The sequence below is a fragment of the Haliotis asinina genome, chromosome 6 (genome assembly GCF_037392515.1).
Source record: "Haliotis asinina isolate JCU_RB_2024 chromosome 6, JCU_Hal_asi_v2, whole genome shotgun sequence".
Taxonomy (NCBI): domain Eukaryota; kingdom Metazoa; phylum Mollusca; class Gastropoda; order Lepetellida; family Haliotidae; genus Haliotis; species Haliotis asinina.
Genome location: NC_090285.1, coordinates 23,572,614 through 23,594,432, shown reverse-complemented (window position 1 = coordinate 23,594,432; position 21,819 = coordinate 23,572,614). Strand labels below are relative to the sequence as shown.

Below are 21,819 nucleotides of genomic sequence, written 5' to 3'. Positions count from 1 at the left end.
AGTTGTAGTTGTAGTTGTAGTTGTAGGTGTAGGTGTAGGTGTAGTTATAGTTGTAGGTGTAGTTGTAGTTGTGGGTGTAGTTGTAGGTGTAGTTGTGGTTCTGGTTGTAGTTGTAGTTGTAGGTGAAGTTGTAGTTGCAGTGTAGTTGTAGGTGCAGATGTAGTTGTAGGTGCAGGTGTAGTTGTAGTTGCAGTGTAGGTTTAGGTGCAGGTGTAGTTGTAGGTGTACGTGTAGTTGTAGTTGTAGTCGTAGTTGTAATTGTAGTTGTAGGTGTAGGTGTAGTTGTAGGTGTAGTTGTAGTTGTAGGTGTAGTTGTAGTTGTAGTTGTGGTTGAAGGTGCAGGTGTAGTTGTAGGTGCATGTGTAGTTGTAGTTGTAGTCGTACTTGTAGTTGTAGGTGTAGTTGTAGGTGTAGTTGTAGTTGTAGTTGTAGTTGTAGTTGTTGTTGTAGTTGTAGGTGTAGTTGTAGGTGTAGGTGTAGTTGTAGTTGTAATTGTTGTTGTAGCTGTAGTTGTAGTTGTAGGTGTAGGTGTAGTTGTAGTTGCACGTGTAGTTGTAGTTGCAGGTGTTGTTGTAGGTGTAGTTTTAGGTGTCGTTGTAGCTGTAGGTGTAGGTGTAGTTGTAGGTGTAGGTGTAGTTGTAGTTGTAGGTGTAGGTGTAGTTGTAGTTGTAGTTGTAGTTGTAGTTGTAGGTGTAGGTGTAGGCGTAGTTGAAGTTGTAGTTGTAGTTGTAGGTGCTGTTGTAGGTGTATTTGTAGTTGTAGTTGTAGTTATAGGTGTAGGTGTAGGTGTAGTTGTAGGTGTAGTTGTGGTTGTGGTTTTAGTTGTAGTTGTAGTTGTAGTTGTAGTTGCAGTTGTAGTTGTAGGTGTAGGTGTAGTTGTAGTTGTAGTTGTAGTTGTAGGTGTAGTTGTAGTTGTAGTTGTAGGTGTAGTTGTAGTTGTAGTTGTAGTTGTAGCTGTAGGTGTAGTTGTAGTTGTAGTTGTAGGTGTAGGTGTAGTTGTAGTTGTAGTTGTAGGTGTAGTTGTAGTTGTAGGGGTAGTTGTAGTTGTAGGTGTAGGTGTAGTTGTAGTTGTAGGGGTACTTGTAGGTGTAGGTGTAGGTGTAGGTGTAGGTGTAGTTGTAGTTGTAGTTGTAATTGTAGTTGTAGTTGTAGTTGCAGTTGCAGTTGTAGTTGTAGGTGTAGGTGTAGTTGTAGTTGTAGTTGTAGTTGTAGGTGTAGGTGTAGTTGTAGGTGTAGTTGTAGGTGTAGTTGTGGTTGTGGTTTTAGTTGTAGTTGTAGTTGTAGTTGTAGTTGTAGTTGTAGTTGTAGATGTAGTTGTGGTTGTGGTTGTAGTTGTAGGTGTAGGTGTAGTTGTAGTTGTAGTTGTAGTTGTAGGTGTAGTTGTAGTTGTAGTTGTAGTTGTAGTTGTACGTGTAGTTGTAGTTGCAGGTGTTGTTGTAGGTGTAGTTGTAGTTGTAGGTATAGGTGTAGGTGTAGTTGTTGGTGTAGTTGTAGTTGTAGTTGTAGTTGTAGTTGTAGCTGTAGTTGTAGTTGTAGTTGTAGGTGTAGGTGTAGGTGTAGGTGTAGGTGTAGGTGTAGTTGTAGGTGTAGTTGTAGGTGTCGTTGTAGCTGTAGGTGTAGGTGTAGTTGTAGGTGTAGGTGTAGTTGTAGTTGTAGGTGTAGGTGTAGGTGTAGGTGTAGTTGTAGTTGTAGTTGTAGTTGTAGGTGTAGTTGTAGGCGTAGTTGAAGTTGTAGTTGTAGTTGTAGGTGTAGTTGTAGGTGCAGGTGTAGTTGTAGTTGTAGTTGTAGTTGTAGGTGCTGTTGTAGGTGCATTTGTAGATGTAGTTGTAGTTTTAGGTGTAGGTGTAGGTGTAGTTGTAGGTGTAGTTGTAGTTGTAGGTGTAGTTGTATGTGTAGGTGTAGTTGTAGTTGTAGTTGTAGTTGTAGTTGTAGTTGCAGTTGTTGTTGTAGGTGTAGGTGTAGTTGTAGTTATAGTTGTAGGTGTAGTTGTAGTTGTAGGTGTAGTTGTAGGTGTAGTTGTGGTTGTGGTTGTAGTTGTAGTTGTAGTTGTAGTTGTAGGTGAAGTTGTAGTTGCAGTGTAGTTGTAGGTGCAGGTGTAGTTGTAGGTGCAGGTGTAGTTGTAGGTGAAGTTGTAGGTGTAGTCGTAGTTGTAGGTGTAGGTGTAGTTGTAGCTGCAGTGTAGGTTTAGGTGCAGGTGTAGTTGTAGGTGTAGGTGTAGTTGTAGTTGTAGTCGTAGTTGTAATTGTAGGTGTAGTTGTAGTTGTAGTTGTAGTTGTAGGTGTAGTTGTAGTTGTAGGTGTAGGTGTAGTTGTAGTTGTAGTTGTAGGTGTAGGTGTAGTTGTAGTTGTAGGTGTAGGTGTAGTTGTAGTTGTGGTTGAAGGTGCAGGTGTAGTTGTAGGTGCATGTGTAGTTGTAGTTGTAGTCGTACTTGTAGTTGTAGGTGTAGTTGTAGGTGTAGTTGTAGTTGTAGTTGTAGTTGTAGTTGTTGTTGTAGTTGTAGGTGTAGTTGTAGGTGTAGGTGTAGTTGTAGTTGTAATTGTTGTTGTAGCTGTAGTTGTAGTTGTAGGTGTAGGTGTAGTTGTAGTTGCACGTGTAGTTGTAGTTGCAGGTGTTGTTGTAGGTGTAGTTTTAGGTGTCGTTGTAGCTGTAGGTGTAGGTGTAGTTGTAGGTGTAGGTGTAGTTGTAGTTGTAGGTGTAGGTGTAGTTGTAGTTGTAGTTGTAGTTGTAGGTGTAGGTGTAGGCGTAGTTGAAGTTGTAGTTGTAGTTGTAGTTGTAGTTGTAGCTGCAGGTGTAGTTGTAGTTGTAGTTGTAGTTGTAGTTGTAGGTGCTGTTGTAGGTGTATTTGTAGTTGTAGTTGTAGTTTTAGGTGTAGGTGTAGGTGTAGTTGTAGGTGTAGTTGTGGTTGTGGTTTTAGTTGTAGTTGTAGTTGTAGTTGTAGTTGCAGTTGTAGTTGTAGGTGTAGGTGTAGTTGTAGTTGTAGTTGTAGTTGTAGGTGTAGTTGTAGTTGTAGTTGTAGGTGTAGTTGTAGTTGTAGTTGTAGTTGTAGTTGTAGGTGTAGTTGTAGTTGTAGTTGTAGGTGTAGGTGTAGTTGTAGTTGTAGTTGTAGGTGTAGTTGTAGTTGTAGGGGTAGTTGTAGTTGTAGGTGTAGGTGTAGTTGTAGTTGTAGGGGTACTTGTAGGTGTAGGTGTAGGTGTAGGTGTAGGTGTAGTTGTAGTTGTAGTTGTAATTGTAGTTGTAGTTGTAGTTGCAGTTGCAGTTGTAGTTGTAGGTGTAGGTGTAGTTGTAGTTGTAGTTGTAGTTGTAGGTGTAGGTGTAGTTGTAGGTGTAGTTGTAGGTGTAGTTGTGGTTGTGGTTTTGGTTGTAGTTGTAGTTGTAGTTGTAGTTGTAGTTGTAGTTGTAGATGTAGTTGTGGTTGTGGTTGTAGTTGTAGGTGTAGGTGTAGTTGTAGTTGTAGTTGTAGTTGTAGGTGTAGTTGTAGTTGTAGTTGTAGTTGTAGTTGTACGTGTAGTTGTAGTTGCAGGTGTTGTTGTAGGTGTAGTTGTAGTTGTAGGTATAGGTGTAGGTGTAGTTGTTGGTGTAGTTGTAGTTGTAGTTGTAGTTGTAGTTGTAGCTGTAGTTGTAGTTGTAGTTGTAGGTGTAGGTGTAGGTGTAGGTGTAGGTGTAGGTGTACTTGTAGGTGTAGTTGTAGGTGTCGTTGTAGCTGTAGGTGTAGGTGTAGTTGTAGGTGTAGGTGTAGTTGTAGTTGTAGGTGTAGGTGTAGGTGTAGGTGTAGTTGTAGTTGTAGTTGTAGTTGTAGGTGTAGTTGTAGGCGTAGTTGAAGTTGTAGTTGTAGTTGTAGGTGTAGTTGTAGGTGCAGGTGTAGTTGTAGTTGTAGTTGTAGTTGTAGGTGCTGTTGTAGGTGCATTTGTAGATGTAGTTGTAGTTTTAGGTGTAGGTGTAGGTGTAGTTGTAGGTGTAGTTGTAGTTGTAGGTGTAGTTGTATGTGTAGGTGTAGTTGTAGTTGTAGTTGTAGTTGTAGTTGTAGTTGCAGTTGTTGTTGTAGGTGTAGGTGTAGTTGTAGTTATAGTTGTAGGTGTAGTTGTAGTTGTAGGTGTAGTTGTAGGTGTAGTTGTGGTTGTGGTTGTAGTTGTAGTTGTAGTTGTAGTTGTAGGTGAAGTTGTAGTTGCAGTGTAGTTGTAGGTGCAGGTGTAGTTGTAGGTGCAGGTGTAGTTGTAGGTGAAGTTGTAGGTGTAGTCGTAGTTGTAGGTGTAGGTGTAGTTGTAGCTGCAGTGTAGGTTTAGGTGCAGGTGTAGTTGTAGGTGTAGGTGTAGTTGTAGTTGTAGTCGTAGTTGTAATTGTAGGTGTAGTTGTAGTTGTAGTTGTAGTTGTAGGTGTAGTTGTAGTTGTAGGTGTAGGTGTAGTTGTAGTTGTAGTTGTAGGTGTAGTTGTAGTTGTAGGTGTAGTTGTAGGTGTAGTTGTGGTTGTGGTTGTAGTTGTAGTTGTAGGTGTAGTTGTAGTTGTAGTTGCAGTGTAGTTGTAGGTGTAGATATAGTTGTAGGTGCAGGTGTATTTGTAGGTGAAGTTGTAGGTGTAGTCGTAGTTGTAGGTGTAGGTGTGGCTGTAGTTGCAGTGTAGGTTTAGGTGCAGGTGTAGTTGTAGGTGCAGGTGTAGTTGTAGTTGTAGTCGTAGTTGTAATTGTAGTTGTAGTTGTAGTTGTAGTTGTAGTTGTTGTTGTAGGTGTAGTTGTAGTTGTAGTTGTAGTTGTAGTTGTAGGTGTAGTTGTAGTTGTAGGTGTAGGTGTAGTTGTAGTTGTAGTTGTAGGTGTAGTTGTAGTTGTAGGGGTAGTTGTAGTTGTAGGTGTAGGTGTAGTTGTAGTTGTAGGGGTAGTTGTAGGTGTAGTTGTAGGTGTAGGTGTAGGTGTAGGTGTAGGTGTAGTAGTAGGTGTAGTTGTAGTTGTAATTGTAGTTGTAGCTGTAGTTGTAGTTGTAGGTGTAGGTGTAGTTGTAGTTGTAGTTGTAGTTGTAGTTGTAGTTGTAGTTGTAGTTGCACGTGTAGTTGTAGTTGCAGGTGTTGTTGTAGGTGTAGTTGTAGGTGTCGTTGTAGCTGTAGGTGTAGGTGTAGTTGTAGGTGTAGGTGTAGTTGTAGTTGTAGGTGTAGTTGTAGTTGTAGTTGTAGTTGTAGTTGTAGGTGTAGTTGTAGGCGTAGTTGAAGTTGTAGTTGTAGTTGTAGTTGTAGTTGTAGCTGCAGGTGTAGCTGCAGGTGTAGTTGTAGTTGTAGTTGTAGTTGTAGGTGCTGTTGTAGGTGCATTTGTAGTTTTAGGTGTAGGTGTAGGTGTAGTTGTAGGTGTAGGTGTAGGTGTAGTTGTAGGTGTACGTGTAGTTGTAGTTGTAGTCGTAGTTGTAATTGTAGTTGTAGGTGTAGTTGTAGTTGTAGTTGTAGGTGTAGTTGTAGTTGTAGGTGTAGTTGTAGTTGTAGTTGTAGTTTTAGTTGTAGTTGCAGTTGTAGTTGTAGTTGTAGGTGTAGTTGTAGTTGTAGTTGTAGTTGTAGGTGTAGGTGTAGTTGTAGGTGTAGTTGTAGGTGTAGTTGTGGTTGTGGTTTTAGTTGTAGTTGTAGTTGTAGTTGTAGTTGTAGTTGTAGTTGTAGATGTAGTTGTGGTTGTGGTTGTGGTTGTAGGTGTAGGTGTAGTTGTAGGTGCAGGTGTAGTTGTAGTTGTAGTTGTAGTTGTAGGTGTAGTTGTAGGCGTAGTTGAAGTTGTACTTGTAGTTGTAGGTGTAGTTGTAGGTGCAGGTGTAGTTGTAGTTGTAGTTGTAGTTGTAGGTGCAGTTGTAGGTGCATTTGTAGTTGTAGTTGTAGTTTTAGGTGTAGGTGTAAGTGTAGTTGTTGTTGTAGTTGTAGTTGTAGTTGTAGTTGTAGGTGTAGGTGTAGTTGTAGTTGTAGTTGTAGTTGTATGTGTAGGTGTAGGTGTAGGTGTAGTTGTAGTTGTAGGTGTAGCTGTAGCTGTAGGTGTAGTTGTAGGTGTAGTTGTGGTTGTGGTTGTAGTTGTAGTTGTAGTTGTAGGTGTAGTTGTAGTTGTAGTTGTAGTTGTAGTTGCAGTGTAGTTGTAGGTGCAGATGTAGTTGTAGGTGCAGGTGTAGTTGTAGTGAAGTTGTAGGTGTAGTCGTAGTTTTAGGTGTAGGTGTAGTTGTAGTTGCAGTGTAGTTTTAGGTGCAGGTGTAGTTGTTGGTGCAGGTGTAGTTGTAGTTGTAGTCGTAGTTGTAATTGTAGTTGTAGTTGTAGTTGTAGTTGTAGTTGTAGATGTAGTTGTAGTTGTAGTCGTAGTTGTAGTTGTAGGTGTAGGTGTAGTTGTAGTTGTAGTTGCAGTTGTAGGTGTAGTTTTAGCTGTAGTTGTAGTTGTAGTTGTAGGTGTAATTGTAGTTGTAGTTGTAGTTGTAGTTGCAGGTGTAGGGGTAGTTGTAGGTGTAGGTGTAGTTGTAGGTGTAGTTGTAGTTGTAGGTGTAGTTGTAGTTGTAGTTGTGGTTGAAGGTGCAGGTGTAGTTGTAGGTGTAGGTGTAGTTGTAGTTGTAATTGTAGTTGTAGTTGTAGGTGTAGTTGTAGTTGTAGTTGTAGTTGTAGTTGTTGTTGTAGTTGTAGGTGTAGTTGTAGGTGTAGGTGTAGTTGTAGCTGTAATTGTAGTTGTAGGTGTAGTTGTAGTTGTAGGTGTAGGTGTAGTTGTAGCTGTAGTCGTAGTTGTAGTTGTAGTTGTAGTTGTAGTTGTAGTTGTAGTTGTAGTTGTACGTGTAGTTGTAGTTGCAGGTGTTGTTGTAGGTGTAGTTGTAGGTGTCGTTGTAGCTGTAGGTGTAGGTGTAGTTGTAGGTGTAGGTGTAGTTGTAGTTGTAGTTGTAGGTGTAGTTGTAGTTGTAGTTGTAGTTGTAGTTGTAGGTGTAGTTGTAGGCGTAGTTGAAGTTGTAGTTGTAGTTGTAGTTGTAGTTGTAGTTGTAGCTGCAGGTGTAGTTGTAGTTGTAGTTGTAGTTGTAGGTGCTGTTGTAGGTGCATTTGTAGTTATAGTTGTAGTTTTAGGTGTAGGTGTAGGTGTAGTTGTAGGTGTAGGTGTAGGTGTAGGTGTTGGTGTAGGTGTAGGTGTAGTTGTAGGTGTAGTTGTAGGTGTAGTTGTAAGTGTAGGTGTAGGTGTAGGTGTAGTAGTAGGTGTAGTTGTAGTTGTAGTTGTAGTTGTAGTTGTAGGTGTAGGTGTAGGTGTAGTTATAGTTGTAGGTGTAGTTGTAGTTGTGGGTGTAGTTGTAGGTGTAGTTGTGGTTCTGGTTGTAGTTGTAGTTGTAGGTGAAGTTGTAGTTGCAGTGTAGTTGTAGGTGCAGATGTAGTTGTAGGTGCAGGTGTAGTTGTAGTTGCAGTGTAGGTTTAGGTGCAGGTGTAGTTGTAGGTGTACGTGTAGTTGTAGTTGTAGTCGTAGTTGTAATTGTAGTTGTAGGTGTAGGTGTAGTTGTAGGTGTAGTTGTAGTTGTAGGTGTAGTTGTAGTTGTAGTTGTGGTTGAAGGTGCAGGTGTAGTTGTAGGTGCATGTGTAGTTGTAGTTGTAGTCGTACTTGTAGTTGTAGGTGTAGTTGTAGGTGTAGTTGTAGTTGTAGTTGTAGTTGTAGTTGTTGTTGTAGTTGTAGGTGTAGTTGTAGGTGTAGGTGTAGTTGTAGTTGTAATTGTTGTTGTAGCTGTAGTTGTAGTTGTAGGTGTAGGTGTAGTTGTAGTTGCACGTGTAGTTGTAGTTGCAGGTGTTGTTGTAGGTGTAGTTTTAGGTGTCGTTGTAGCTGTAGGTGTAGGTGTAGTTGTAGGTGTAGGTGTAGTTGTAGTTGTAGGTGTAGGTGTAGTTGTAGTTGTAGTTGTAGTTGTAGTTGTAGGTGTAGGTGTAGGCGTAGTTGAAGTTGTAGTTGTAGTTGTAGGTGCTGTTGTAGGTGTATTTGTAGTTGTAGTTGTAGTTATAGGTGTAGGTGTAGGTGTAGTTGTAGGTGTAGTTGTGGTTGTGGTTTTAGTTGTAGTTGTAGTTGTAGTTGTAGTTGCAGTTGTAGTTGTAGGTGTAGGTGTAGTTGTAGTTGTAGTTGTAGTTGTAGGTGTAGTTGTAGTTGTAGTTGTAGGTGTAGTTGTAGTTGTAGTTGTAGTTGTAGCTGTAGGTGTAGTTGTAGTTGTAGTTGTAGGTGTAGGTGTAGTTGTAGTTGTAGTTGTAGGTGTAGTTGTAGTTGTAGGGGTAGTTGTAGTTGTAGGTGTAGGTGTAGTTGTAGTTGTAGGGGTACTTGTAGGTGTAGGTGTAGGTGTAGGTGTAGGTGTAGTTGTAGTTGTAGTTGTAATTGTAGTTGTAGTTGTAGTTGCAGTTGCAGTTGTAGTTGTAGGTGTAGGTGTAGTTGTAGTTGTAGTTGTAGTTGTAGGTGTAGGTGTAGTTGTAGGTGTAGTTGTAGGTGTAGTTGTGGTTGTGGTTTTAGTTGTAGTTGTAGTTGTAGTTGTAGTTGTAGTTGTAGTTGTAGATGTAGTTGTGGTTGTGGTTGTAGTTGTAGGTGTAGGTGTAGTTGTAGTTGTAGTTGTAGTTGTAGGTGTAGTTGTAGTTGTAGTTGTAGTTGTAGTTGTACGTGTAGTTGTAGTTGCAGGTGTTGTTGTAGGTGTAGTTGTAGTTGTAGGTATAGGTGTAGGTGTAGTTGTTGGTGTAGTTGTAGTTGTAGTTGTAGTTGTAGTTGTAGCTGTAGTTGTAGTTGTAGTTGTAGGTGTAGGTGTAGGTGTAGGTGTAGGTGTAGGTGTAGTTGTAGGTGTAGTTGTAGGTGTCGTTGTAGCTGTAGGTGTAGGTGTAGTTGTAGGTGTAGGTGTAGTTGTAGTTGTAGGTGTAGGTGTAGGTGTAGGTGTAGTTGTAGTTGTAGTTGTAGTTGTAGGTGTAGTTGTAGGCGTAGTTGAAGTTGTAGTTGTAGTTGTAGGTGTAGTTGTAGGTGCAGGTGTAGTTGTAGTTGTAGTTGTAGTTGTAGGTGCTGTTGTAGGTGCATTTGTAGATGTAGTTGTAGTTTTAGGTGTAGGTGTAGGTGTAGTTGTAGGTGTAGTTGTAGTTGTAGGTGTAGTTGTATGTGTAGGTGTAGTTGTAGTTGTAGTTGTAGTTGTAGTTGTAGTTGCAGTTGTTGTTGTAGGTGTAGGTGTAGTTGTAGTTATAGTTGTAGGTGTAGTTGTAGTTGTAGGTGTAGTTGTAGGTGTAGTTGTGGTTGTGGTTGTAGTTGTAGTTGTAGTTGTAGTTGTAGGTGAAGTTGTAGTTGCAGTGTAGTTGTAGGTGCAGGTGTAGTTGTAGGTGCAGGTGTAGTTGTAGGTGAAGTTGTAGGTGTAGTCGTAGTTGTAGGTGTAGGTGTAGTTGTAGCTGCAGTGTAGGTTTAGGTGCAGGTGTAGTTGTAGGTGTAGGTGTAGTTGTAGTTGTAGTCGTAGTTGTAATTGTAGGTGTAGTTGTAGTTGTAGTTGTAGTTGTAGGTGTAGTTGTAGTTGTAGGTGTAGGTGTAGTTGTAGTTGTAGTTGTAGGTGTAGGTGTAGTTGTAGTTGTAGGTGTAGGTGTAGTTGTAGTTGTGGTTGAAGGTGCAGGTGTAGTTGTAGGTGCATGTGTAGTTGTAGTTGTAGTCGTACTTGTAGTTGTAGGTGTAGTTGTAGGTGTAGTTGTAGTTGTAGTTGTAGTTGTAGTTGTTGTTGTAGTTGTAGGTGTAGTTGTAGGTGTAGGTGTAGTTGTAGTTGTAATTGTTGTTGTAGCTGTAGTTGTAGTTGTAGGTGTAGGTGTAGTTGTAGTTGCACGTGTAGTTGTAGTTGCAGGTGTTGTTGTAGGTGTAGTTTTAGGTGTCGTTGTAGCTGTAGGTGTAGGTGTAGTTGTAGGTGTAGGTGTAGTTGTAGTTGTAGGTGTAGGTGTAGTTGTAGTTGTAGTTGTAGTTGTAGTTGTAGGTGTAGGTGTAGGCGTAGTTGAAGTTGTAGTTGTAGTTGTAGTTGTAGTTGTAGCTGCAGGTGTAGTTGTAGTTGTAGTTGTAGTTGTAGTTGTAGGTGCTGTTGTAGGTGTATTTGTAGTTGTAGTTGTAGTTTTAGGTGTAGGTGTAGGTGTAGTTGTAGGTGTAGTTGTGGTTGTGGTTTTAGTTGTAGTTGTAGTTGTAGTTGTAGTTGCAGTTGTAGTTGTAGGTGTAGGTGTAGTTGTAGTTGTAGTTGTAGTTGTAGGTGTAGTTGTAGTTGTAGTTGTAGGTGTAGTTGTAGTTGTAGTTGTAGTTGTAGTTGTAGGTGTAGTTGTAGTTGTAGTTGTAGGTGTAGGTGTAGTTGTAGTTGTAGTTGTAGGTGTAGTTGTAGTTGTAGGGGTAGTTGTAGTTGTAGGTGTAGGTGTAGTTGTAGTTGTAGGGGTACTTGTAGGTGTAGGTGTAGGTGTAGGTGTAGGTGTAGTTGTAGTTGTAGTTGTAATTGTAGTTGTAGTTGTAGTTGCAGTTGCAGTTGTAGTTGTAGGTGTAGGTGTAGTTGTAGTTGTAGTTGTAGTTGTAGGTGTAGGTGTAGTTGTAGGTGTAGTTGTAGGTGTAGTTGTGGTTGTGGTTTTGGTTGTAGTTGTAGTTGTAGTTGTAGTTGTAGTTGTAGTTGTAGATGTAGTTGTGGTTGTGGTTGTAGTTGTAGGTGTAGGTGTAGTTGTAGTTGTAGTTGTAGTTGTAGGTGTAGTTGTAGTTGTAGTTGTAGTTGTAGTTGTACGTGTAGTTGTAGTTGCAGGTGTTGTTGTAGGTGTAGTTGTAGTTGTAGGTATAGGTGTAGGTGTAGTTGTTGGTGTAGTTGTAGTTGTAGTTGTAGTTGTAGTTGTAGCTGTAGTTGTAGTTGTAGTTGTAGGTGTAGGTGTAGGTGTAGGTGTAGGTGTAGGTGTACTTGTAGGTGTAGTTGTAGGTGTCGTTGTAGCTGTAGGTGTAGGTGTAGTTGTAGGTGTAGGTGTAGTTGTAGTTGTAGGTGTAGGTGTAGGTGTAGGTGTAGTTGTAGTTGTAGTTGTAGTTGTAGGTGTAGTTGTAGGCGTAGTTGAAGTTGTAGTTGTAGTTGTAGGTGTAGTTGTAGGTGCAGGTGTAGTTGTAGTTGTAGTTGTAGTTGTAGGTGCTGTTGTAGGTGCATTTGTAGATGTAGTTGTAGTTTTAGGTGTAGGTGTAGGTGTAGTTGTAGGTGTAGTTGTAGTTGTAGGTGTAGTTGTATGTGTAGGTGTAGTTGTAGTTGTAGTTGTAGTTGTAGTTGTAGTTGCAGTTGTTGTTGTAGGTGTAGGTGTAGTTGTAGTTATAGTTGTAGGTGTAGTTGTAGTTGTAGGTGTAGTTGTAGGTGTAGTTGTGGTTGTGGTTGTAGTTGTAGTTGTAGTTGTAGTTGTAGGTGAAGTTGTAGTTGCAGTGTAGTTGTAGGTGCAGGTGTAGTTGTAGGTGCAGGTGTAGTTGTAGGTGAAGTTGTAGGTGTAGTCGTAGTTGTAGGTGTAGGTGTAGTTGTAGCTGCAGTGTAGGTTTAGGTGCAGGTGTAGTTGTAGGTGTAGGTGTAGTTGTAGTTGTAGTCGTAGTTGTAATTGTAGGTGTAGTTGTAGTTGTAGTTGTAGTTGTAGGTGTAGTTGTAGTTGTAGGTGTAGGTGTAGTTGTAGTTGTAGTTGTAGGTGTAGTTGTAGTTGTAGGTGTAGTTGTAGGTGTAGTTGTGGTTGTGGTTGTAGTTGTAGTTGTAGGTGTAGTTGTAGTTGTAGTTGCAGTGTAGTTGTAGGTGTAGATATAGTTGTAGGTGCAGGTGTATTTGTAGGTGAAGTTGTAGGTGTAGTCGTAGTTGTAGGTGTAGGTGTGGCTGTAGTTGCAGTGTAGGTTTAGGTGCAGGTGTAGTTGTAGGTGCAGGTGTAGTTGTAGTTGTAGTCGTAGTTGTAATTGTAGTTGTAGTTGTAGTTGTAGTTGTAGTTGTTGTTGTAGGTGTAGTTGTAGTTGTAGTTGTAGTTGTAGTTGTAGGTGTAGTTGTAGTTGTAGGTGTAGGTGTAGTTGTAGTTGTAGTTGTAGGTGTAGTTGTAGTTGTAGGGGTAGTTGTAGTTGTAGGTGTAGGTGTAGTTGTAGTTGTAGGGGTAGTTGTAGGTGTAGTTGTAGGTGTAGGTGTAGGTGTAGGTGTAGGTGTAGTAGTAGGTGTAGTTGTAGTTGTAATTGTAGTTGTAGCTGTAGTTGTAGTTGTAGGTGTAGGTGTAGTTGTAGTTGTAGTTGTAGTTGTAGTTGTAGTTGTAGTTGTAGTTGCACGTGTAGTTGTAGTTGCAGGTGTTGTTGTAGGTGTAGTTGTAGGTGTCGTTGTAGCTGTAGGTGTAGGTGTAGTTGTAGGTGTAGTGTAGTTGTAGTTGTAGGTGTAGTTGTAGTTGTAGTTGTAGTTGTAGTTGTAGGTGTAGTTGTAGGCGTAGTTGAAGTTGTAGTTGTAGTTGTAGTTGTAGTTGTAGCTGCAGGTGTAGCTGCAGGTGTAGTTGTAGTTGTAGTTGTAGTTGTAGGTGCTGTTGTAGGTGCATTTGTAGTTTTAGGTGTAGGTGTAGGTGTAGTTGTAGGTGTAGGTGTAGGTGTAGTTGTAGGTGTACGTGTAGTTGTAGTTGTAGTCGTAGTTGTAATTGTAGTTGTAGGTGTAGTTGTAGTTGTAGTTGTAGGTGTAGTTGTAGTTGTAGGTGTAGTTGTAGTTGTAGTTGTAGTTTTAGTTGTAGTTGCAGTTGTAGTTGTAGTTGTAGGTGTAGTTGTAGTTGTAGTTGTAGTTGTAGGTGTAGGTGTAGTTGTAGGTGTAGTTGTAGGTGTAGTTGTGGTTGTGGTTTTAGTTGTAGTTGTAGTTGTAGTTGTAGTTGTAGTTGTAGTTGTAGATGTAGTTGTGGTTGTGGTTGTGGTTGTAGGTGTAGGTGTAGGTGTAGTTGTAGTTGTAGTTGTAGGTGTAGTTGTAGTTGTAGTTGTAGTTGTAGTTGTAGTTGTACGTGTAGCTGTAGTTGCAGGTGTTGTTGTAGGTGTAGTTGTAGTTTTAGGTATAGGTGTAGGTGTAGTTGTTGGTGTAGTTGTAGTTGTAGTTGTAGTTGTAGTTGTAGTTGTAGGTGTAGGTGTAGGTGTAGGTGTAGGTGTAGGTGTAGTTGTAGGTGTAGTTGTTGGTGTCGTTGTAGCTGTAGGTGTAGGAGTAGTTGTAGGTGTAGGTGTAGTTGTAGTTGTAGGTGTAGGTGTAGGTGTAGGTGTAGGTGTAGTTGTAGTTGTAGTTGTAGGTGTAGTTGTAGGCGTAGTTGAAGTTGTAGTTGTAGTTATAGGTGTAGTTGTAGGTGCAGGTGTAGTTGTAGTTGTAGTTGTAGTAGTAGTTGTAGTTGTAATTGTACTTGTAGTTGTAGGAGTAGTTGTACTTGTAGGTGCAGTTATAGTTGTAGCTGTAGTTGTAATTGTAGGTGTAGTTGTAGTTGTAGTTGTAGTTGTAGATGTAGTTGTAGTTGTTTCTGTAGTTGTAGTTGTAGTTGTATTTGTAGTTGTAGGTGTAGGTGTAGTTGCAGTTGTAGTTGTAGTAGTAGTTGTAGTTGTAGTTGTACGTGTAGTTGTAGTTACAGGTGTTGTTGTAGGTGTAGTTGTAGTTTTAGGTATAGGTGTAGGTGTAGTTGCAGGTGTAGTTGTAGGTGTAGTTGTAGTTGTAGTTGCAGTTGTAGTTGTAGTTGTAGGTATAGGGGTAGTTGTAGGTGTAGGTGTAGTTGTAGGTGTAGTTGTTACTGTAGTTGTAGTTATAGTTGTAGGTGTAGTAGTAGGTGTAGGTGTAGTTGTAGTTGTAGGTGTAGGTGTAGTTATAGTTGTAGTTGTAGTTGTAGGTGTAGGTGTAGTTGTAGTTGTAGTTGTAGTTGTAGGTGTAGTTGTAGGTGTAGGTGTAGTTGTAGTTGTAGGTGTAGGTGTAGTTGTAGTTGTAGTTGTAGTTGTAGGTGTAGGTGTAGTTGTAGTTGTAGTTGTAGTTGTAGGTGTAGTTGTAGGCGTAGTTGAAGTTGTACTTGTAGTTGTAGGTGTAGTTGTAGGTGCAGGTGTAGTTGTAGTTGTAGTTGTAGTTGTAGGTGCAGTTGTAGGTGCATTTGTAGTTGTAGTTGTAGTTTTAGGTGTAGGTGTAAGTGTAGTTGTTGTTGTAGTTGTAGTTGTAGTTGTAGTTGTAGGTGTAGGTGTAGTTGTAGTTGTAGTTGTAGTTGTATGTGTAGGTGTAGGTGTAGGTGTAGTTGTAGTTGTAGGTGTAGCTGTAGCTGTAGGTGTAGTTGTAGGTGTAGTTGTGGTTGTGGTTGTAGTTGTAGTTGTAGTTGTAGGTGTAGTTGTAGTTGTAGTTGTAGTTGTAGTTGCAGTGTAGTTGTAGGTGCAGATGTAGTTGTAGGTGCAGGTGTAGTTGTAGTGAAGTTGTAGGTGTAGTCGTAGTTTTAGGTGTAGGTGTAGTTGTAGTTGCAGTGTAGTTTTAGGTGCAGGTGTAGTTGTTGGTGCAGGTGTAGTTGTAGTTGTAGTCGTAGTTGTAATTGTAGTTGTAGTTGTAGTTGTAGTTGTAGTTGTAGATGTAGTTGTAGTTGTAGTCGTAGTTGTAGTTGTAGGTGTAGGTGTAGTTGTAGTTGTAGTTGCAGTTGTAGGTGTAGTTTTAGCTGTAGTTGTAGTTGTAGTTGTAGGTGTAATTGTAGTTGTAGTTGTAGTTGTAGTTGCAGGTGTAGGGGTAGTTGTAGGTGTAGGTGTAGTTGTAGGTGTAGTTGTAGTTGTAGGTGTAGTTGTAGTTGTAGTTGTGGTTGAAGGTGCAGGTGTAGTTGTAGGTGTAGGTGTAGTTGTAGTTGTAATTGTAGTTGTAGTTGTAGGTGTAGTTGTAGTTGTAGTTGTAGTTGTAGTTGTTGTTGTAGTTGTAGGTGTAGTTGTAGGTGTAGGTGTAGTTGTAGCTGTAATTGTAGTTGTAGGTGTAGTTGTAGTTGTAGGTGTAGGTGTAGTTGTAGCTGTAGTCGTAGTTGTAGTTGTAGTTGTAGTTGTAGTTGTAGTTGTAGTTGTACGTGTAGTTGTAGTTACAGGTGTTGTTGTAGGTGTAGTTGTAGTTTTAGGTATAGGTGTAGGTGTAGTTGCAGGTGTAGTTGTAGGTGTAGTTGTAGTTGTAGTTGCAGTTGTAGTTGTAGTTGTAGGTATAGGGGTAGTTGTAGGTGTAGGTGTAGTTGTAGGTGTAGTTGTTACTGTAGTTGTAGTTATAGTTGTAGGTGTAGTAGTAGGTGTAGGTGTAGTTGTAGTTGTAGGTGTAGGTGTAGTTGTAGTTGTAGTTGTAGTTGTAGGTGTAGGTGTAGTTGTAGTTGTAGTTGTAGTTGTAGGTGTAGTTGTAGGTGTAGGTGTAGTTGTAGTTGTAGGTGTAGGTGTAGTTGTAGTTGTAGTTGTAGTTGTAGGTGTAGGTGTAGTTGTAGTTGTAGTTGTAGTTGTAGGTGTAGTTGTAGGCGTAGTTGAAGTTGTACTTGTAGTTGTAGGTGTAGTTGTAGGTGCAGGTGTAGTTGTAGTTGTAGTTGTAGTTGTAGGTGCAGTTGTAGGTGCATTTGTAGTTGTAGTTGTAGTTTTAGGTGTAGGTGTAAGTGTAGTTGTTGTTGTAGTTGTAGTTGTAGTTGTAGTTGTAGGTGTAGGTGTAGTTGTAGTTGTAGTTGTAGTTGTATGTGTAGGTGTAGGTGTAGGTGTAGTTGTAGTTGTAGGTGTAGCTGTAGCTGTAGGTGTAGTTGTAGGTGTAGTTGTGGTTGTGGTTGTAGTTGTAGTTGTAGTTGTAGGTGTAGTTGTAGTTGTAGTTGTAGTTGTAGTTGCAGTGTAGTTGTAGGTGCAGATGTAGTTGTAGGTGCAGGTGTAGTTGTAGTGAAGTTGTAGGTGTAGTCGTAGTTTTAGGTGTAGGTGTAGTTGTAGTTGCAGTGTAGTTTTAGGTGCAGGTGTAGTTGTTGGTGCAGGTGTAGTTGTAGTTGTAGTCGTAGTTGTAATTGTAGTTGTAGTTGTAGTTGTAGTTGTAGTTGTAGATGTAGTTGTAGTTGTAGTCGTAGTTGTAGTTGTAGGTGTAGGTGTAGTTGTAGTTGTAGTTGCAGTTGTAGGTGTAGTTTTAGCTGTAGTTGTAGTTGTAGTTGTAGGTGTAATTGTAGTTGTAGTTGTAGTTGTAGTTGCAGGTGTAGGGGTAGTTGTAGGTGTAGGTGTAGTTGTAGGTGTAGTTGTAGTTGTAGGTGTAGTTGTAGTTGTAGTTGTGGTTGAAGGTGCAGGTGTAGTTGTAGGTGTAGGTGTAGTTGTAGTTGTAATTGTAGTTGTAGTTGTAGGTGTAGTTGTAGTTGTAGTTGTAGTTGTAGTTGTTGTTGTAGTTGTAGGTGTAGTTGTAGGTGTAGGTGTAGTTGTAGCTGTAATTGTAGTTGTAGGTGTAGTTGTAGTTGTAGGTGTAGGTGTAGTTGTAGCTGTAGTCGTAGTTGTAGTTGTAGTTGTAGTTGTAGTTGTAGTTGTAGTTGTAGTTGTACGTGTAGTTGTAGTTGCAGGTGTTGTTGTAGGTGTAGTTGTAGGTGTCGTTGTAGCTGTAGGTGTAGGTGTAGTTGTAGGTGTAGGTGTAGTTGTAGTTGTAGTTGTAGGTGTAGTTGTAGTTGTAGTTGTAGTTGTAGTTGTAGGTGTAGTTGTAGGCGTAGTTGAAGTTGTAGTTGTAGTTGTAGTTGTAGTTGTAGTTGTAGCTGCAGGTGTAGTTGTAGTTGTAGTTGTAGTTGTAGGTGCTGTTGTAGGTGCATTTGTAGTTATAGTTGTAGTTTTAGGTGTAGGTGTAGGTGTAGTTGTAGGTGTAGGTGTAGGTGTAGGTGTTGGTGTAGGTGTAGGTGTAGTTGTAGGTGTAGTTGTAGGTGTAGTTGTAAGTGTAGGTGTAGGTGTAGGTGTAGTAGTAGGTGTAGTTGTAGTTGTAGTTGTAGTTGTAGTTGTAGGTGTAGGTGTAGGTGTAGTTATAGTTGTAGGTGTAGTTGTAGTTGTGGGTGTAGTTGTAGGTGTAGTTGTGGTTCTGGTTGTAGTTGTAGTTGTAGGTGAAGTTGTAGTTGCAGTGTAGTTGTAGGTGCAGATGTAGTTGTAGGTGCAGGTGTAGTTGTAGTTGCAGTGTAGGTTTAGGTGCAGGTGTAGTTGTAGGTGTACGTGTAGTTGTAGTTGTAGTCGTAGTTGTAATTGTAGTTGTAGGTGTAGGTGTAGTTGTAGGTGTAGTTGTAGTTGTAGGTGTAGTTGTAGTTGTAGTTGTGGTTGAAGGTGCAGGTGTAGTTGTAGGTGCATGTGTAGTTGTAGTTGTAGTCGTACTTGTAGTTGTAGGTGTAGTTGTAGGTGTAGTTGTAGTTGTAGTTGTAGTTGTAGTTGTTGTTGTAGTTGTAGGTGTAGTTGTAGGTGTAGGTGTAGTTGTAGTTGTAATTGTTGTTGTAGCTGTAGTTGTAGTTGTAGGTGTAGGTGTAGTTGTAGTTGCACGTGTAGTTGTAGTTGCAGGTGTTGTTGTAGGTGTAGTTTTAGGTGTCGTTGTAGCTGTAGGTGTAGGTGTAGTTGTAGGTGTAGGTGTAGTTGTAGTTGTAGGTGTAGGTGTAGTTGTAGTTGTAGTTGTAGTTGTAGTTGTAGGTGTAGGTGTAGGCGTAGTTGAAGTTGTAGTTGTAGTTGTAGGTGCTGTTGTAGGTGTATTTGTAGTTGTAGTTGTAGTTATAGGTGTAGGTGTAGGTGTAGTTGTAGGTGTAGTTGTGGTTGTGGTTTTAGTTGTAGTTGTAGTTGTAGTTGTAGTTGCAGTTGTAGTTGTAGGTGTAGGTGTAGTTGTAGTTGTAGTTGTAGTTGTAGGTGTAGTTGTAGTTGTAGTTGTAGGTGTAGTTGTAGTTGTAGTTGTAGTTGTAGTTGTAGGTGTAGTTGTAGTTGTAGTTGTAGGTGTAGGTGTAGTTGTAGTTGTAGTTGTAGGTGTAGTTGTAGTTGTAGGGGTAGTTGTAGTTGTAGGTGTAGGTGTAGTTGTAGTTGTAGGGGTACTTGTAGGTGTAGGTGTAGGTGTAGGTGTAGGTGTAGTTGTAGTTGTAGTTGTAATTGTAGTTGTAGTTGTAGTTGCAGTTGCAGTTGTAGTTGTAGGTGTAGGTGTAGTTGTAGTTGTAGTTGTAGTTGTAGGTGTAGGTGTAGTTGTAGTTGTAGTTGTAGGTGTAGTTGTGGTTGTGGTTTTAGTTGTAGTTGTAGTTGTAGTTGTAGTTGTAGTTGTAGTTGTAGATGTAGTTGTGGTTGTGGTTGTAGTTGTAGGTGTAGGTGTAGTTGTAGTTGTAGTTGTAGTTGTAGGTGTAGTTGTAGTTGTAGTTGTAGTTGTAGTTGTACGTGTAGTTGTAGTTGCAGGTGTTGTTGTAGGTGTAGTTGTAGTTGTAGGTATAGGTGTAGGTGTAGTTGTTGGTGTAGTTGTAGTTGTAGTTGTAGTTGTAGTTGTAGCTGTAGTTGTAGTTGTAGTTGTAGGTGTAGGTGTAGGTGTAGGTGTAGGTGTAGGTGTAGTTGTAGGTGTAGTTGTAGGTGTCGTTGTAGCTGTAGGTGTAGGTGTAGTTGTAGGTGTAGGTGTAGTTGTAGTTGTAGGTGTAGGTGTAGGTGTAGGTGTAGTTGTAGTTGTAGTTGTAGTTGTAGGTGTAGTTGTAGGCGTAGTTGAAGTTGTAGTTGTAGTTGTAGGTGTAGTTGTAGGTGCAGGTGTAGTTGTAGTTGTAGTTGTAGTTGTAGGTGCTGTTGTAGGTGCATTTGTAGATGTAGTTGTAGTTTTAGGTGTAGGTGTAGGTGTAGTTGTAGGTGTAGTTGTAGTTGTAGGTGTAGTTGTATGTGTAGGTGTAGTTGTAGTTGTAGTTGTAGTTGTAGTTGTAGTTGCAGTTGTTGTTGTAGGTGTAGGTGTAGTTGTAGTTATAGTTGTAGGTGTAGTTGTAGTTGTAGGTGTAGTTGTAGGTGTAGTTGTGGTTGTGGTTGTAGTTGTAGTTGTAGTTGTAGTTGTAGGTGAAGTTGTAGTTGCAGTGTAGTTGTAGGTGCAGGTGTAGTTGTAGGTGCAGGTGTAGTTGTAGGTGAAGTTGTAGGTGTAGTCGTAGTTGTAGGTGTAGGTGTAGTTGTAGCTGCAGTGTAGGTTTAGGTGCAGGTGTAGTTGTAGGTGTAGGTGTAGTTGTAGTTGTAGTCGTAGTTGTAATTGTAGGTGTAGTTGTAGTTGTAGTTGTAGTTGTAGGTGTAGTTGTAGTTGTAGGTGTAGGTGTAGTTGTAGTTGTAGTTGTAGGTGTAGGTGTAGTTGTAGTTGTAGGTGTAGGTGTAGTTGTAGTTGTGGTTGAAGGTGCAGGTGTAGTTGTAGGTGCATGTGTAGTTGTAGTTGTAGTCGTACTTGTAGTTGTAGGTGTAGTTGTAGGTGTAGTTGTAGTTGTAGTTGTAGTTGTAGTTGTTGTTGTAGTTGTAGGTGTAGTTGTAGGTGTAGGTGTAGTTGTAGTTGTAATTGTTGTTGTAGCTGTAGTTGTAGTTGTAGGTGTAGGTGTAGTTGTAGTTGCACGTGTAGTTGTAGTTGCAGGTGTTGTTGTAGGTGTAGTTTTAGGTGTCGTTGTAGCTGTAGGTGTAGGTGTAGTTGTAGGTGTAGGTGTAGTTGTAGTTGTAGGTGTAGGTGTAGTTGTAGTTGTAGTTGTAGTTGTAGTTGTAGGTGTAGGTGTAGGCGTAGTTGAAGTTGTAGTTGTAGTTGTAGTTGTAGTTGTAGCTGCAGGTGTAGTTGTAGTTGTAGTTGTAGTTGTAGTTGTAGGTGCTGTTGTAGGTGTATTTGTAGTTGTAGTTGTAGTTTTAGGTGTAGGTGTAGGTGTAGTTGTAGGTGTAGTTGTGGTTGTGGTTTTAGTTGTAGTTGTAGTTGTAGTTGTAGTTGCAGTTGTAGTTGTAGGTGTAGGTGTAGTTGTAGTTGTAGTTGTAGTTGTAGGTGTAGTTGTAGTTGTAGTTGTAGGTGTAGTTGTAGTTGTAGTTGTAGTTGTAGTTGTAGGTGTAGTTGTAGTTGTAGTTGTAGGTGTAGGTGTAGTTGTAGTTGTAGTTGTAGGTGTAGTTGTAGTTGTAGGGGTAGTTGTAGTTGTAGGTGTAGGTGTAGTTGTAGTTGTAGGGGTACTTGTAGGTGTAGGTGTAGGTGTAGGTGTAGGTGTAGTTGTAGTTGTAGTTGTAATTGTAGTTGTAGTTGTAGTTGCAGTTGCAGTTGTAGTTGTAGGTGTAGGTGTAGTTGTAGTTGTAGTTGTAGTTGTAGGTGTAGGTGTAGTTGTAGGTGTAGTTGTAGGTGTAGTTGTGGTTGTGGTTTTGGTTGTAGTTGTAGTTGTAGTTGTAGTTGTAGTTGTAGTTGTAGATGTAGTTGTGGTTGTGGTTGTAGTTGTAGGTGTAGGTGTAGTTGTAGTTGTAGTTGTAGTTGTAGGTGTAGTTGTAGTTGTAGTTGTAGTTGTAGTTGTACGTGTAGTTGTAGTTGCAGGTGTTGTTGTAGGTGTAGTTGTAGTTGTAGGTATAGGTGTAGGTGTAGTTGTTGGTGTAGTTGTAGTTGTAGTTGTAGTTGTAGTTGTAGCTGTAGTTGTAGTTGTAGTTGTAGGTGTAGGTGTAGGTGTAGGTGTAGGTGTAGGTGTACTTGTAGGTGTAGTTGTAGGTGTCGTTGTAGCTGTAGGTGTAGGTGTAGTTGTAGGTGTAGGTGTAGTTGTAGTTGTAGGTGTAGGTGTAGGTGTAGGTGTAGTTGTAGTTGTAGTTGTAGTTGTAGGTGTAGTTGTAGGCGTAGTTGAAGTTGTAGTTGTAGTTGTAGGTGTAGTTGTAGGTGCAGGTGTAGTTGTAGTTGTAGTTGTAGTTGTAGGTGCTGTTGTAGGTGCATTTGTAGATGTAGTTGTAGCTTTAGGTGTAGGTGTAGGTGTAGTTGTAGGTGTAGTTGTAGTTGTAGGTGTAGTTGTATGTGTAGGTGTAGTTGTAGTTGTAGTTGTAGTTGTAGTTGTAGTTGCAGTTGTTGTTGTAGGTGTAGGTGTAGTTGTAGTTATAGTTGTAGGTGTAGTTGTAGTTGTAGGTGTAGTTGTAGGTGTAGTTGTGGTTGTGGTTGTAGTTGTAGTTGTAGTTGTAGTTGTAGGTGAAGTTGTAGTTGCAGTGTAGTTGTAGGTGCAGGTGTAGTTGTAGGTGCAGGTGTAGTTGTAGGTGAAGTTGTAGGTGTAGTCGTAGTTGTAGGTGTAGGTGTAGTTGTAGCTGCAGTGTAGGTTTAGGTGCAGGTGTAGTTGTAGGTGTAGGTGTAGTTGTAGTTGTAGTCGTAGTTGTAATTGTAGGTGTAGTTGTAGTTGTAGTTGTAGTTGTAGTTGTAGGTGTAGTTGTAGTTGTAGGTGTAGGTGTAGTTGTAGTTGTAGTTGTAGGTGTAGTTGTAGTTGTAGGTGTAGTTGTAGGTGTAGTTGTGGTTGTGGTTGTAGTTGTAGTTGTAGGTGTAGTTGTAGTTGTAGTTGCAGTGTAGTTGTAGGTGTAGATATAGTTGTAGGTGCAGGTGTATTTGTAGGTGAAGTTGTAGGTGTAGTCGTAGTTGTAGGTGTAGGTGTGGCTGTAGTTGCAGTGTAGGTTTAGGTGCAGGTGTAGTTGTAGGTGCAGGTGTAGTTGTAGTTGTAGTCGTAGTTGTAATTGTAGTTGTAGTTGTAGTTGTAGTTGTAGTTGTTGTTGTAGGTGTAGTTGTAGTTGTAGTTGTAGTTGTAGTTGTAGGTGTAGTTGTAGTTGTAGGTGTAGGTGTAGTTGTAGTTGTAGTTGTAGGTGTAGTTGTAGTTGTAGGGGTAGTTGTAGTTGTAGGTGTAGGTGTAGTTGTAGTTGTAGGGGTAGTTGTAGGTGTAGTTGTAGGTGTAGGTGTAGGTGTAGGTGTAGGTGTAGTAGTAGGTGTAGTTGTAGTTGTAATTGTAGTTGTAGCTGTAGTTGTAGTTGTAGGTGTAGGTGTA

The 21,819-nt window shown here is 40.4% G+C and overlaps 3 protein-coding genes across 3 annotated transcripts in view; all 3 read right to left on the bottom strand.

Annotated features, from left to right (window-relative positions):
• Positions 1-21,819, bottom strand: part of LOC137288042 (MOXD1 homolog 1-like) — a 76,889-nt gene that overhangs the window by 34,722 nt on the left and 20,348 nt on the right. The window lies entirely within an intron of this gene.
• On the bottom strand, positions 8,700-14,005 carry LOC137286625 (mucin-2-like; the record flags this gene model as incomplete). Its single annotated transcript, XM_067818575.1, has 3 exons — positions 8,700-9,241; positions 9,870-10,419; positions 13,502-14,005. Coding segments are annotated over 3 exons (1,596 nt in total), but the record flags the coding sequence as incomplete, so codon positions are not given.
• On the bottom strand, positions 16,535-19,950 carry LOC137287623 (mucin-2-like; the record flags this gene model as incomplete). Its single annotated transcript, XM_067820001.1, has 3 exons — positions 16,535-16,653; positions 17,213-18,268; positions 19,728-19,950. Coding segments are annotated over 3 exons (1,398 nt in total), but the record flags the coding sequence as incomplete, so codon positions are not given.